This window comes from Paralichthys olivaceus, chromosome 5 (assembly GCF_024713975.1).
Source record: "Paralichthys olivaceus isolate ysfri-2021 chromosome 5, ASM2471397v2, whole genome shotgun sequence".
NCBI lineage: Eukaryota > Metazoa > Chordata > Actinopteri > Pleuronectiformes > Paralichthyidae > Paralichthys > Paralichthys olivaceus.
Window position 1 is genome coordinate 15,353,123 of NC_091097.1, and position 16,721 is coordinate 15,369,843.

Here is a 16,721-nt window from a genome sequence, read left to right on the forward strand (position 1 = left end):
AAAGTGACCGTTTTCCACCCGATGCCACAGCATCTCTTGTTGGTGCTTCTACAAAAGTGAAAATTAGCCTTCAGGAGTTGCTCAAGGGTAATTTGAATGCACTTGGATGTGTTATTCTCAATTAGCTATTTTGGAACAGTGCTTCATTTAACTCTTGTGATCAGGCTACTGCAAAAGCAAACCTGCCACTAGGGCACAGAACTGTAAGCATCAGGAATGATCTGTGCAATATTTCTTTCTTAATGCTGATCTTTATTATTTACATTATTACTGTGTGAGTTAAGACTTCTGAACGCGTGGTGCCACATCTGTCGATATCACTTTCTCTGGACGTGAGAGGAGATTTTAAACATTTTGTTCTTCTGTCTCCATTTACAGCGAGATCCGCCAGCGCTCGAGCGAGAAGAACAGACAGAGAGGGATCTGGCATCACCAGCCCCAGTGAGTCCACTGTCACTTTCATCAGCCTTTTCAATTTGGGGATACATACACTGCCTTTTCAATTTGGGGATACATACACTGCCTTTTCAATTTGGGGATACATACACTGACTTTTCCAGTTTCCATGTAATCACTCACCAACCCTGTAAAGCGTTATGTAAGTCAGAGTGATTGACCTTCAGCAGAGGGATGAAGTAACTCTGAAGGCACCGTACCCTGTCCAAATAACAGGTGATGGCAGGCAAACAGCAGATAAGCAATGCAGTGATAAAGAGTTTTTGAGAAGGTCTTACAATGAAGACATCAGTGCCTTAGTGCACAACACGATGTCATCTGTGTAAAAGAGTACAGAGTTGGACAATAACAAAGATATCTTAATTTCAATTTTATTGAATTTCAATATATTTCTTTGTTTAGATTTCTTATAGTTTACATTTTATTTATTTTCTAAATCTGTTTATTTATGTATATATTATCATTTTTCTGATGATTCCCATCAGGTTTTGTTTAATTTGATATTTCTAAAGATATATAAAAAACAAATGGCTGCAAACATGTGCAGTTCTGTGTCTTGCACAAGTGAATCTGTGTGTGCGTGCATGTGCATGTGCATGTTCATGTGCATGTGTGTGTGTGTGTGTGTGTGTGTGTGTGTGCGTGCATTTGTGTGTGTGTGTGTGTTGGCAAACAGGCTGAAGTTGTGGCTGAGGTTCACCACTGAAGCATCTTCTCGTGAGAAGAGCCAGCTCTGTCTGCAGCATCAGCACAAAGAGCGGAGGGAGAAAGAATGTGGACCAACACACATAAACGCACACACTCTGGTTTTTGCATAGCTGAGGGCACAAACCACAATTCATGTGTCTGTGTTGTCACCTTCAACCAAAATGCACGAGCATTCAAGAGGACGAGCAAATGAATCTCTGATTTGCAGATGATACTCACTTGTGAAATAGGACACTGGTTCCATTTATGTGTTATTAGTGTTTGCAAATTGCTTTTGTGACACTGGCCTCAGGATGTGTTTTCATCCCTCAGAGAGCTGACGGGCCATGGGACTGAAAACACATTCTGACAGCAGCACGAGTGCAGTCAGTATAGATCTCCTTTCATATGTGCTCTCTCAGTTTTGGGAGTTTATCTTTTTTTATTAAAACTAAAAGTAAGATGGGAGCAAACTTATTTAATTCTAAGTGAAACATGTTCTGAATCTGTGAATGAAACATCTGGAGAAAGATGAGTGAAATATGCTCTTTTGTTGTTCTGAGTGTAACAAACAAATCAGTCCCTGCAAACTTTTAAAAAACTTTGTCATCACTGTGACTCCATATTATATTTCTACTGTATGTGTGAGTTTGTGTGTAAAAGTGAATAATATGTTCTAAACCCGAGTGAGATACAGGCAAGCTTTGTGAAGATAAACATTCAAATGCTACCAGAAGAATTCAAACAGACAGAAAACACACAGATACAGATATGTATTACTGCACACACACACACACACACACACACACAACACACACAACACACACACACAACACGTAGGTCTTCGGGAAGTGCTTAGGGCTGAGGATGAGGCCCTGCTTGTCAGCAGACCTCCCTGACATTGATTCAGTCGCCACAGGGCATGTGTGTGTGTGTGTGTGTGTGTGTGTGTGTGTGTGTGTGTGTGTGTGTGCGTGCGTGCGTGCGTGCGTGCGTGCGTGCGTGCGTGCGTGCGTGCGTGCGGGAGATGCCCCATACAAAACATCTGCCAACAGGGCAGATTTACGAGTCTGGCGGGCTTTTGGGAGGATGCTTTACAGTAACCTCAACTCATGCACACACAAACACACACTGTGTCTATTGTTAATTTGTGTGTGGTTAATTCCTATCTGGGAGTCAGCAGATCCTGCTGTCCCACACACACAGGACACACACACACACACACACACACATACACACACACATTTTTGTGTTGTATATCTGATGAGTGTAACAGGTGAAACAACATTCTCTTAATTTATGTCACTTCCTTCAAACAGGGATAGAAAATATAAAAACTCTAAACTTAGTTCAGTATCTCACCATCAGTTTTATATATTTTGGCTGTAGGGGGTGCAATCTTCCCTTATTTCATCACCCAGTCCATCTGCTGGTTTTAATTACAGCATTAATGGAGACATATCTAGAATAGCACTCAGATAGCACATATGTGCACCAGGGCCGAAACCTTCCCCTCATGAAACCATATTTAAATTCACTAGATGCGGATTTTAATTTGAATCTGCATGAAATTGTACACACTCATGAATATCAATGCTTAAGAAGATTTTTTTTCATCAAGATCCATCAAGAAATCAATGAGAGTGTTGCACAGTGCTCTATCTCACAATTTTGAAGAAAGTGAAAAAACATTCCTGGATCCAGATCCGAACCAAACTTTAATGGGTTTCTCACATGGATCATATCCCGCCCCTCTACAACATTCCATGGAAATTGGTTGAGTAGTTTTTGCGTAATCTTGCAAACAAACAAACAAAAGCAGACAGACGGAAAGCAAGCACATTTAAAACACACACTAAACTCTAACATGACTACACAAATACAGGTCAACGTGCGACAGGTCATTGGAGCAGCAGTGTGTTGCACACGAGAGCAGCTTGACATGTCCGAGTGTGTTTGATCTCTCTATCGCAGCTCAGACGCCACGCGACCTCTGAACCCTGGAGCGGCGCGAGGGACGTACCAGGCGTCGGAGGTCATCTGAATTTCCTGAAGTTAGAGACTGTTCCAGACCAAGCGTGATTTAGAGCGAGGGCTGGGGGGGGGGGTTCACTAACCTTTCAAGAGCAGTTTTCTTTTGCTCTCTCTCTCTCTCTCTCTCTCTGTCTCTCTCTTTGTCTTCCAGTTAATCGTAACTGGCCTGTGAGGACATTTCTGGGAAGTGTGTGTTCGTAGAGTTTTTCCCTTTGTTGTGTCTCACATTGTTTTTGCATGTCGGGGCTATCATCCTTTCACACGTCTACAAAGGCAGAGCCGTGTCTGTGAGCTGTGTACGGTGAGGACGTCTAGAGACACAGTTGTGGGAATGTCTCTCGCACCAGCTCGACGGCTGGTATCAAATGAATCAAGGCCGCAGCGCACACACTCAAGCAACACTTTGAGTAAGCTGGCAGAAGGTTTTGCAAGTACAGCGGGTTATTTTGGTCTGTGCATGTCACATGGTGGAGCTAATGGTTTCTGTTTTCAAGACACAATGCTGCTTCAGTCCGATCTGAAGAGAGAGGGAGAAATAAAGAAAGAGGGAGAGAAGCGGCAAACGCAACATATGATCGGCACATGGTGGATGTCGTAATTCTGAATTCATTAGCAAGGCACACTGAAGGAATCAAGAGGGAGGGAGGGAAGGAGAGCCGAGAGGAAAGAGAGAGAAAGAAGAGGAAAAGAGGGAGAGGGAGAGAGGGACGAGAGAAAGGGAAGTCCAAAAAAAGACACAGAGAGAGAGAGAGAGAGAGAGAGAGTCAAAGAGTAGACACTACATGTGGCTGTGGAGGGAGTGCTCTGGTTATGGAGGGGGACAAATTCTCAGGTAAGACCAACTGTCACCCAGATGAGGACGAGCTTCTCTGCTGAATGGAAAGCAACAGCGTAGTTTGTACGTTCCTCACTGTGATCGAGTGTCTTTTTCTATGAGAGCCTGCCTCTGTTTTCCCCTCCATGGTATTTTCCACTCTCTCACTCTGTCCTGTTTGCTGACTGCATGTTTTCTTTGGGGTTTGGAGCTGGGAGCTGTGCTGGGTTTGTACGGCAGCTTGTTCTTCTTCACTTGTTTTGATTTATCTGCCGGTTATTTTTTCTGTGTCTCCTGTTGGTGCCCACCATCTCCACCCCTTCCATCCCATCGTTTTCCTGTTGAATGCATTGGTCTTCATAGGTTGTTGATCTGTCTGTCTGCCTGTCTCTCCCGATTTGCATTTTTACTGTTCTGAAGAGTTGATGCTGAGATGAAGTGACAGAGAAACAGATCTAATTTCTTAGACATTTCTCTCTTGCTCTTTTCCCCATCTGCATTCTCCCATTCGTCTATGGTGTGAAAACAGGAAAGAGCTCTGTTTGAACAGTACTACTCTTGTCCCTTGTGGCTCTGATCCCTCTTCGGCAATCAGTCACTCCCTCCTTTAGCCAACAGGACAGAGAGAGCCCTGCCTCAGTCCACTGTAACAAAGATGAGCCAACTTTTCAAAATGACAACCTTCCTTTTTTCATTTGAACAATTTCTCCTTCTGGCAATATTTTCCATGTTGGGTGCAGTAAACCACATGCATATTGAACTGATAAGAGTGTGTGTGTGTGTGTGTGTGTGTGTGTCACATCATGCTAAACTCATCAGTGAGGCAATGCTGTCTGCCTCTTAATGGTATTTTTATGGGTGTTAGTGTGAGTTGTAAAAAAGCTCATTGGCATGAAAAAAAATGTTGTTGGCGTGGAAATGGTGAAGTGGCCTCAGCAGCATGTGCATGTGTGTGCGTTTGTGCATATGTGTGTCTGTGCATGTGTGGACCTGTATATGTGTCTCACCTACTCTCTCTCTCTCTCTCTCTCTCTCTCTCTCTCTCTCTCTCGTGCTCATATTGTGGCCCCTTGTCTCCAGGTGCTTCCTCCAGGGAGCAGTAACAGCTTCAGCAGGACATACTCTGTGTATGTTTCAGTTTTGTGTGAATGTTCACCGGGGTACTTAGCACGTTGTAGTATGTAGTGTAGCGTGTGTGCATATGGTCCTTCTTGGCTACAGAGAATCATGACTGCTGTAGCATCCATGCTCACCAGCTAATCACAGGCCAGACTGACAGCGGGGTCGTCCTTTTCCATCGTCAAGAATCTCTTGAAAACTCAACACTTCCTAGAGTATTTGAAATACAAATAAGAAAAAAAAAATTGACAGGACAGTAAGCAGGAAATGGGGAGAGAGAATGGGGGAAGACAAACAGCAAAAGGCCGGCTCAGAGCAAGAGAGCTCAGGCCTCGCGCCGAGAGCTAGCAGGTGTCCACTTTTGGGTTCCTTCTTTATCTGAACTCGCACACTTAGTCTTATTCCTCAGTTTAGCACTAAGCACATACTTCAAGGTTTTCCTACTGTAATGAAGCTTTAGTGCTGTCCCTCAAGGCCAAGCGAAGGAATCATCCTCATTACTTAGTTGCATTCATTGGCTTCTACTGACTCACATGTTGTAATATTTCCGTGGCATCTGGATGTGTACCATGAGCGCCTCTCATCTTCGTTGTCCAAATCCATTCACTTCACTTCTTGCTGATGTTCCTCTTGTTGATGCTGATTCGTGAGTCTCTCCTTGTTCTTCCCACATGAATCACCGGCGAAGATGCTCACAACGGAAATAATTATGTCCATCAGCCACACAGAGACTGTGACTAAAGGTGCTGACGTGTCCCATTCACTCCAGTCATAGTGAGATCATGATGTTTGATGAAAGTCTGTGTTACACAGCCACAGTCAGCCTGGATCGAAATGCCAGGCTCATGATTTGTAGCGTAGCCTCAACAAACTACCTCACACCAACCTTTTAATAAATACAGTGACAGTTTCAAAAAAGTTTGATATGTAACATATGCTTCCCCCAGCAGGTGGGGCTGCTGAGTTGAGTAAATACATTTTCTCACAGTTGAGAAACCTCAGTCAAGGCAGCAAGTGTTATTGTACGGTTTCTCGTGTTATTGTCTTCGTCACACGCTACATGTTATGAATATCAACCTCTATCGATTTCAAAAAGAGGAAATTTATTAAAGGATATGGTGGCCATGTTCCTTCCTGGTGAAACACCACTGGTGTTGTGGGGTCAGTTGCCATGGCAGTGTGCTGAGCAGAACAATGTGCACGCGCGAGGGGGAGCGACGAGGATGGCAATCACAATGCTGGCTTGTTGACGCACTAGAGAGAGAGAGCGAAAGAGAGAGACAGAGAGAGGAGAGAGAGAGGGAGAGAGAGAGGCCTTATGAGAGTCATCTCTGATGAAGGGCAGCTGCTCTCTCTATTGACTCAGCCATTCAACCTCATGCATGAGGGAAAACACACACACACACGTTGTGCAGATGGTCGATATACTTGCTCACACATACAGTCCTCGCACGCTGCAAAGATAATTACTAAGCAAAAGCAATTGAGGGGGTATGCCAGTGTGTGTGTGTGTGTGTGTGTGTGTGTGTGTGTGTATGTATGTGTGTGTGTGTGTGTATGTGTGTGTGTGGGGGGGGGGCACTCCAGTGGAGCCATATTTCCAACAGGTGCTGTATTTGATTAAAGTTAGCAGAGCCAGGCTGAGTGCAGCTGTTTGCTGGTGGAGGGCAGCTGCTGTCACTACAGCTGTGCATATACTTTAGAGGAAGCTACTTCACCATGTGCACTCTGGGGCCACACCGGGGGTTTTCTGTGTGTGTGTGTGTGTAATATTGTGAAACTGTCTGACCTTTTATAACGCATCTTTCACATTCACTCTTACTTTAGGCTTGTGTGAACTCATACCCTCACCACCTTCAGGTGCGAGTGTTCACTTCTCTTTTGTCAAACATCTCATAACACATTGCACTGTCAGAGACTTGGTTCATTCCCACATTAAGCTCAAAGTAAAGTACTGTGCTGTAGTGAAAGTCAGGCTTTTTTCAGGTGCTGTTTACATTACCAGTGCTGCTGACTCCATTAGTCATGCTAACACTACATCTTTTCCTCCTCTGCACAGTTTGGAGAAAGTTTCCTGCTTCCTTGTTTCCATGAGGGGCTCAGAGTTACCTTTCTCTCTTTCTCTCCTTCTCTCTTCTACTCTTTTCTTTCTTTCCTGGGCAGAGAGCTGTCACACGTCCCTTGTCCCTCCCATCTGTTTCTTGTCTTGTCCGTCTCCTGAGTCAGGTAGAGCATCTTATTGTGGGGGTTGCCATGTAAACAGAGCTGCGGTAACCAGCCAGTCACATCCAAACTATACACACGTGAACAGATGAACGCATGCGATCGACGTAAGCGTTGCACGTACTTGCCAGAGCAAAACGCACACAGATTTTGACCTCTTCCAGATGTCTTCTTTGATACAGCCTGACTCGTGGGTGAGTTGCATCACGGCCAACAAAGCTTTTGTTGTTTTAGGATGAATTCAACAGGAAGCTGGAGATTCCTCGGCTGCTGGGACCGATCATCATTAAATAACAATGAAATGAAACACTGATCATCATTCATGATACAAATCTGCCACATTCTTTTCAACAAAATCTCACTAAGATGCTGAACTAAGAAATGTTCTCTTTATATGAGTTCAGTGTTTTAAATCACCTCCTGAAGACCTATTTTTATAGATTATATTAACAATTTTTTATTCTATTCTTTATTTGTGCCATCTGCACAGTATCTGGTGTTAAAAACGGAATTAAATCTTCAGGGACATTCCAGATTAACAGCTTTAAGTGGAAAATCAACCACGATTGTCTCACTGTTACATCATTTCTTAGCTATAATAATGGGGTAGTTGCTATTATCATGCGCTGTAATCATGAATAAAAGAGTTCAGGTGAATCCATGCATCTCATGGCCCAGTGAAACTTTTCTTGGAGCTGCATCTCATATTCCAGACATCTCAGGATATCTGTCCACCGACATATAGGCCAGACTAAATGAGCTGACTGGCGCCTTCGCATGTGGATCACTTTGTGTGTGTGTGATCGACTGCTGACATTTGCAGCCCTGGCCCTTGTTGCCCTTGCACTGCCCTAGCAACTGCTACACTGGCCTTGCATCCGTTTATATAAGTGGCACACTGCTCCTCTCATGTTTTAGTTCTTAGCAGTGCAGGACCCACATTTGAGTGGTGGTAGTGATCTGGGTTTCTTTAAGCAGTAGGCGGCTGTCTCTGTCTCTCATCATACACACTGCAGTGCAACCTAACACCAGCAGCTGCCTATTCAAATACATTACAATATAATCACTCGTGGGGAATGTGGGGCACCAGCAGATTTATTATCTGGATGGACACAACAACAATTATTTTGTTATATTTAGAATCTGCATAATGAATTAAATTATGAGGAACAGTGGGGGAGGAAGTACTAGAACATTTCCCTCAAAGGTTCAGTGGGCTGTTTATATTTAAATACTTACATCAACTTCATACTAGATGTGACTCAAATAAAAGTAAAGATATAACAAAAAAAAGTTATGCTTTTAAATATAGTTAAAGTATATTCAAAGTAAAAGTACTTGCTAAATGGAGAGTATTCCCTAATTTGTTCAATACGAGAAAAATACAGACTCTGTCACTTGTCTTTTGTAAATACGACAGTATATATGGCGTAGAACTAATTTATGAATATATATGAATAATATTTGCACATATATGTGGAGTAAAAGTGAAAAGTACCCGAAAGTACATCTACCTTATTAAAGTACAGATTCATGAAAAATGTACAGTAACAAAGTTCATGTACTTCATTGCATCCCACCACTGATGGTGAATAATGTTTACCGTTTATTTAACCACATCACTTTTTTATCTGACACATCATCATCAGCTCAACATTTAGATACTAATATATGGAACATGACCATGACCATGGAAAGGCTTTCACAGTCATTCACACACTTCAACCTTTACATATCATATCCACGGTCTGTGTTATGCTAATGTTCTGAATGTGAGTGCAGTGCATGATCACTATGATATGAATGAATTTCTTCACAGAGCGGGAAATCAAAAAAAAAAAATCCCATGCAGTCTTTTCCCAGTGTGACAGTTGTTACAGTAGATTGGATTAGCACTGTCTGGGCTTGCTGGGTCTTGCAAGGATATGCAGTGGAAGGAAGTGAGCTTCTCGCTCTCTCTCCCTCTGTGTGTGTTCGTGTTTGTGTGTGTGTGTTGTTCAGTTCAAATTGTCGGGTGCTGCCCTGAATGCATGCATGTGTTGCTTGCCTCAGTGTGTGCATCTGCTGCACACATACTTGTTGTCTGTGTGTGTGTGCTCTTCTACTTATACCTTTGTGGGACGATTTTAAGCATTCACTCTACAGTGAGGACATTTTGGTCGGGCCTCACTTTTTCAAAGGTCTATTTCAGGGTCAAGGTTTTTGGGTTGGAAGTAGGTTTAGGTTAGGGATGGGCATTTAGATTGGATGGTTAAGGTTAGAGTCAGGGGATACAGGGAATACATTATGCCAATGAGTGTCCTCACTAAGATAGAAGTAAAAGTGTGTGTGTGTGCGTGTGTGTGTGTGTGTGTGTACTTATCTGAAAATGACTCTGTGCCAGGGAGAAGGAATCTGACACACATGTGTTGGGCAGGGCGCGCTGTGTGGGATCAGGGTGTGTCCGGGCAGGATTCTCCCCATGTCTCCATCTTTATCTGTTTCCAGATCACATTACTGTACACACACTGTTGCCCAAAGCAACGGGTTTTATCTATACGTGCAATGCTGACCTCTGCTGGAGGAAGGGGCACAGTGTCAGATATACTGGGTTGAATGTGGGTTGGTCTTTTGAGGGAGGGATAAAATCTCTGCTGTCGTCATGGACACTGAACTACGCAGTCATCCTTCACCTTAAAGTTCTCAAATGGGTGACAACCAAAAGAACAACTTGCCGTCAGAGAAACAAGAAACAAAAAACAAGTTATCTGTACTTGTGTATGGCCTCCCAGCCACCTGCCCCGGTGTTTGAAATCCCCAGGCACAGGCCCAGTTTTCATGTAAACATGGAATATTTATCGATGATTAAAGTGCTTGCTCACACATATCGGGGGTTACATATCTTGGACCAGGGTTTGGTACAGTAAAACCTCTTATTTACTTTGAAATGTGTGTGTTGTAGAGTGTGTGTTTGCACTCTCCAGCACATCTGTGTTTATGATCGCTAAGCACACCTAAATGAACAGAAAACACACGTTCTGATTCCAATGTAAGCATCAAATTGGCGGTGAGCTCTCAAGACATGCAAGATAAATGACAACAGCTATTGGAAAACATTTCCATTGAAGAATAATGGATTACAGCTTAAGTCCAAATAATTTATCACATCTCTCTTCTTTTTATGATCCATCCAAACTAATTTTTATGTCATGTGTCTTCTAATTTCTTCCTCTTGTGTTGTTTTCTCACGTATCTTCGCTGTTACGAGCCTTGTGAGCTGCAGATAAATGGGTCATTTTGGTGCAGCGGCCAATAGCAGCAGGGTTTTATCTTCTTGTTGCCTTTGGCCTGTGGCTGATAAAGTCTGAATATGCCTGAGTTGCCTTGAGGTAACTTCTCATTGGGTAATACCAGTTCTCACAAAGATTGAAAATGAAAGTGACTTCACACTGCAGGTCAGTGTGTTGGTCAGAAGTTTCAAGAAGCAACAATTTACAAACGTACAGCTGCCACATCCTTCTTACTTTTTTCTCTCAAGCGCACACACACACACACACACACACACACACACACACACACACACACACACACACACACACACACACACTGACCAGCGCCCATGTTCCTCCGCCCACACACACAGGGGCTCATTCACATGGTCATTAAGTCATTAGGCTACTTATTTATTGATGTCTGCCTCCAGAGCGACTGAGCATGTCAGACCAGCTACTAAACGCCTGCATGAGCTTGTCCTGACCATATTAGTCCATAGAACAATTCTGTTTCCACTCTGGATTTATTTTGCCATTTGCTTTAACTGTTCATCTTATTTCATCTACTTTGAAATAAGACGGAATGGCGACATGCCTTGTTTTCTAGTCTGTGCATTGATTCATGTGCTTGTAGGATGCTGATGTCAGCATGTTCAACAGTAACAGTCAGGCCTTAAACATTTCAGAAATAGGCGATCTTTGTTTCATTAGTGTGTGTACGTGTGTGTGTGTCTGTGTGTGAGTCATGTGACTGAGCTTACAGGAAGTGTGTTCAAATGTTAGCATGCGTATAATTTGACTGACCCATGGCAAAAAAAAAAGAGAGCTTTCATAGAAAGGAACCAGTCTGAGAGGACGGCTGCAGAAGAGGAGGGAAGGAGGGAGGGAAGGGCGGAGTGGGGGAGGGTTGGGGGACAGTGAGCTGAAGGGAGAGAGGGAGGAAAGAGGAGGGCGGGTGGGGGGTTGTCATCGCTGGCTCATTCCAAAGCTCTGGAAGTTGAGAAGGAGGAGAAGAGAAAAATAAGTTTCAGCATTCAGACACAGGAGAGATAGGGAGAGGGCTTGGATCAGTGAGCTGCTCAATCCTTTTTTACTTCCCTCCCCTCCTCTCTCTTTCACGGGTCTCCTAATTTGGGATTTGTTTAAAAAGCAGGACTGCGCCTCAGGAAGACTTTTCCTTGCTGGGGAAAGGGAACCCTGCTCCCTCTTCTCTTGCATTACACACACACACACACACACAAACACCTTCTCCCCAAAATGTCTGATTCCACTGTCAACGCTCACTTGGAAGGGATCATATCAGACTTTGAAGGTCAGTTTGTCATGCTGCTTTTCCTCTTCTTCTCGTTGCTCCGTGGTGTGAGGCACTCTCTAACCCCGCCGTGAGGACACTATAGATGATTTCCACATGTTTTATTGGAGCTGAGTTGATCTGGAAAAAGTAAACGGAGAGGGAGAAGGTTTCGTTGACGTCTGTGGTGAGCTGTGGTGTTTTGAAAGGGAAATTGTGCTTCAAGTGTTGCTTTTTATGGCTCTTTAACTTTTGTTGCGAACCATGGGCGTGTGTCTGTTATTGTTGTCATGTATGTATTTGAGTTGAAGTTTCGGCTGCATGTGCCAAAGAGGGAGAAACTGCTTTCAGAGGAAAATGTGCAACTGATTTGGCCTCTCCTCACAGCAGCCTGCATCATGTAGTTTGTTTGTATGCTGGGCACTCAGGAGACAGCAACTGCATTACAGCTGTGAGGGGAACACCTGGCCCACCTCCCCCCTCCGTTCCCTCTTCTCCTCTTCCTTTTCATCTCTCCGCCCCTGGCACACAGATTCCCCCTGTCATCCCTCTCCTCCCACTCCTCTTCCTCCTCCTCCTCCTCCTCCTCCCAAGCCTCGTCCTCTGGCCATGCTTCTCCCTTTCCTCTCTCAGCAGCTCATCCATCCTCGGCCTCTCCTCCTTCTGCCTCCCTGCTGGTGGTAGAGGAAGAGGGTGGGTGGGGTGTGGTGGGGAGGTTGACAGGCTGACACCTCTCTCCACAAACCTGTCTGTCCATCTGACTAGCTGTCTCCTGCCTCTCACAAACACATAGCCATTAGGAACGCATCCACACTTGTCCGGAGCTGCTCCTCTGTCAACACCAGTTTGTCTGTGGTATGTATGCGTGGTGAATCCCCTCTCTGCCTCCCCTCTCTGCCTCCCTCTCTCCTCTTGTCTTACAGTTTTTAAACCGCCGGCTTACGCAATGCAATGGAGCAGAAAGATAAGTGGCATTCAGAAAAGAGAGGCAACAAAAAAAGGGGCGAAGGAGTGCGCTCTACCCGTTAGATGTCCCTAATGGGCGACTGTTGTGATTGTCAGGGGTATGTGTTGGGCTAAGTGTGTTGTGGTAATACCATTGTGACACCACCACCCCTGTGATGTATGGCCCTGCATGGCACAGATGCAGAAGTGCTGTGAGAGCTCGTGCAACAGGAGACAGGATTTTAGGGTTGGAAAGTGAATAATTACACGTACTCATGTTACTGTAACTGAATGGGTTTGCCGTGAGCTTTTTGTTTGACTTCAAATACTAATTCCCCTCTTGATATTTAAAGATTAAAGCCTTCCAGATAATTTGCTTTGAAAAGAAGAATTGTTTTAAAGAATAAAAGGATCATCGTTCAATGTGCCAAATCACAACTGAGGAAAAGTTGCGTCCCAAAACATCTGTTGATGGCCTACTTCAGGTTACAAAAGGTTTGTAATTTTCTGACATGAAGAATAAGTAATTCTTCCTCTTACAAATGAACACGTATCTGGACAGAACCAAACCGTTGCTTAACACAGTACACTCAGGAGTTTCGCTGCTGCAGCCTTACTTGGTCTGGTATGACCGGTGGCTTATGTTAGCAAACTTCAGATGGACACTGTTGTGTAGTGGATCTTACTGAGTCACAGCACTGAACTGAGTGACTCTTCTCTACTGGAGCTATACTGTCACACTATGTCTCAGCATTTACCAGTGACCCCATTGTGGCCACAGTGGCGGCCAACCAGCAAAATGTACAGTCTGGGTTTAAAGGTAGAGTCTGTGAGTTGTTTCTGAAACTCATGAACTTGTGAAACGATTAGAGCTCTGAAATGAAAGCGCAGTGGAAATTATGCATCATTTTGTTATTGAATGTGACACTAATTTGTGCAGCATGTTGCTGTCTGCACAGTGACTTTGTGAGTGGAAGCGATAAGAGGAGGAGTTTTCCATGTAGCAGTGAGTGTATTTGCCATGTCACCGCTGCCGGACACTGATTCACTGCGGTTCACTGTGTCATGCTTTTCTCTGACGACGCCGGTGAGAAGCTCAGTGACACAGAAGACAGGATTCTGTTGCCCGAGGCCAATGACCTCAGCTGTGACCTCAGCCTTGCAAACACACAGATCATTGACCGAAGAGACTGGGCCTTCCGCTGAGCAGAACACACACACACACACCCACACAGTTTCATACAGCTTCATTTTGTCTTGCTCCTTGAGAAAGATCTGTTCTGTTTCCTCTTGCAAACAACCCTCTGTGTGTAATGAGAGATTGTATGGTGAGGTGAAGCTTGTTCTCCTGGTGAAGCAAGAGTACCAACCAATGAGTTGTTAGAGTGAGTATAGTCTCCTCTCTCCCAGCTGATCTCCTTCCTTTTCCTTCTCTCTCTCTGCATGATGAAGGGCATTTGCTGGACCAATGAGAGGAAATTCCACAGAAGCAGATTTCTGTGGTGGGTGAAAATGTCGGGGTTAGGCAGTGGAGGAGTGGAACCGAGCACAGCCCGCCCTCTTTTTTTATATTTTACAGAGCTTCATGGGGCCCGGCCTGCATGACCTGCACTCACAAACCAATCACTGTTGTAAAAGTTTACAGTCGGAAATGAGATCAAGTTAAATTTAATCACCGGAATGGAAAAAAAAAACCATAGAGCACCTTCAGGATCCCTGCAGTGCAGAGCTTATATTGGTTTGTATTCATTTTCCACAAGTGCTTTTTAATCACTTCAACTTATCAAAGGCCACGTGGAACTTTTCACCCTAAAGAATTTGTCATTGCAGGTTGCTGCCATACTTCCTGCTCCTTATTCATGGGTAGAGCGATTTTAACAATATTCATTTAGTGGGTTTAAACTCCTTAACAGAGACAGAGATAAATTTGACAGAAATCACAGTAGGAACAGTTTTATAAGCTAACTGCCACCTAGCTGTTGTCAAAGAACAGAAGTATTGAAGTTAATGTGCTATATTGATTTTAACCATTAAGTCTCAGTCTTGTGACAAAACACCACGAGGAGCCTCACTGACAAAGCTGCAGGGAGGAAGCGTCCTCTGACAGAAGCTGATGATAACCATGCTCAGGCGTCTGCATCCTTATCAGAACTATCAGGCTCTATGCTCACCGGCTCGGACAGGTTTCCTGCTAATGACGCCAATAGCTTCTGTGCTGCTGGGAAGCACCAAAGGGTCACTCTGAGGTAGAGTGAACACAGCATGTCTTTGTTGGGCTTTAAAGTTCCTGCTCGCTGTTTCTCTCCCTTGTCGGACACGTGGAGCGAAACCTGCACTGGCATCTGTGCAGGTTTCCCCAGGCAAGATCCCAGAGTTATCAGCAGGCTCATTGATGTGGCTGAAAACAACTGGGCTGTGATGAGAGATTTTCTTTGAAACGTCAAGCAGAAACTGCTTTTTGTTTCTATAAGGAATGGAACATTTTATTCACAAGATTTTAGTTCTGCTTGTTTTATCTCGTGGTTGTTGTAGTAACAGCAAGAACTCATCGAGATTCTTGTATATCATTTTACAGTGCAGCCGATCACATTTGTTGTTTACCCGCTGAGGAGTTGAAGGTGCGCAGTGATGACAGCTGTATATGTGCTAAACCCAGTGACATATTCAATGCATTTAACTGCTTCACAATAAAAGCCACCCCTAGTGTTTTGTCAGTTCAGTGCTTTTAATGTGAAGCAGTGAGCAGGACACCTTTGGTTTTCATTCACAGAGACACAAAAGAGCTCTGATATCAATCTCTGGTGCATTGTTGTTTCTCCACTTGTTCCCCCATTGTTGTTCAAGTGTTTCCTCTTGCGCACTCACAAAAATGCTGTTCTGCTAATTTAAAAACCATAATCTATAGCACCAGTAGAGGTCAGAAGCTTCACATGTTACCATTAGTGTAAATCATTAGCTTTGATGGCTAATTCTGTCAGTTATTGTAATCTTGAAATTGAATTACTTCCACCAAAGGTTATGTATGTTTATTTGCTTACCTGTTTGTTAGCAGTACTACACAAAAACTACAGGAAGGATTACCACGGAATTTAGAGGAAGAATTGGTGTGAAATTCTAGACATTTTCACGGTCACTTCGTTTAGTTGATCCATTCACTTTATCTACCGTCATGCTCAGAGAGGCACAGGGTATGTCCATGTGCTGCTCATGCACTACATGCTACACTGGAGAGCAGAGTAGCAACACCATGTGTTCTCCTGGCAGTTTAACCATGTTTCAGTGCACTACATGGATTCAATGCAAGTCTGACAGAGTGTTCGTTGAAAAACATCATGCTCGGCTGCTATGTCTTCCTTATTTGGCAGGTTGGGTCTGCTGACTTGAGTTTACAGTATATCAGTCAGAATGGAGTCCAAGATGACTGCAGTTCACAAAGATCTTCAAAGCAGATTCGGTTTCAGTTCCAGGTCAAATGAGAGGTAAAGGGAAGGTTCACATTTGGTTCACATTGGTGCTCATTAGTATTATCTTAGCTTGGTTGGAAGGTCTGTGATCACTGCTATCACCTCACACACACACACACACACACACACACACACACACACACACACACACACACACACACACACACACACACACACACACACACACACACACACACACACACACAGCACTGTACGCAAATATGTTACTGAGACAGGCAAAGAGGGAAGTAAAATCTGATACCACTTTTCTGTTCTCGACCCTGATTCTGGTACCTGGACTTCATGTATCGGACAATACTGAGTCCATATCTGATACCAGTGGATTTAAAGAGATAACTTCTATAATGTATCGTAACAGCTGTAGGCTCCTTACTCTGTATGGAAGTGGTTAGCCATCATTGTTGTATGACCTGGCT

At 44.0% G+C, this 16,721-nt stretch overlaps 1 protein-coding gene across 7 annotated transcripts in view; it reads left to right on the plus strand.

Moving 5' to 3' along the window:
- Positions 1 to 16,721, plus strand: part of septin9a (septin 9a) — a 62,940-nt gene that overhangs the window by 9,001 nt on the left and 37,218 nt on the right. For 2 of the 7 annotated variants that reach the window (XM_020102899.2, XM_020102898.2), the window contains exon 2: positions 379 to 441. In XM_020102899.2, the coding sequence (XP_019958458.2) occupies positions 379 to 441 (63 nt within the window). Of the gene's footprint in view, positions 1 to 378; positions 442 to 3,493; positions 3,585 to 3,800; positions 4,010 to 4,038; positions 4,076 to 11,596; positions 11,897 to 13,227; positions 13,316 to 16,721 lie in introns of those variants that run through there. The other 5 variants (XM_069525697.1, XM_020102902.2, XM_069525699.1 and 2 more) reach the window with 5 other exon arrangements.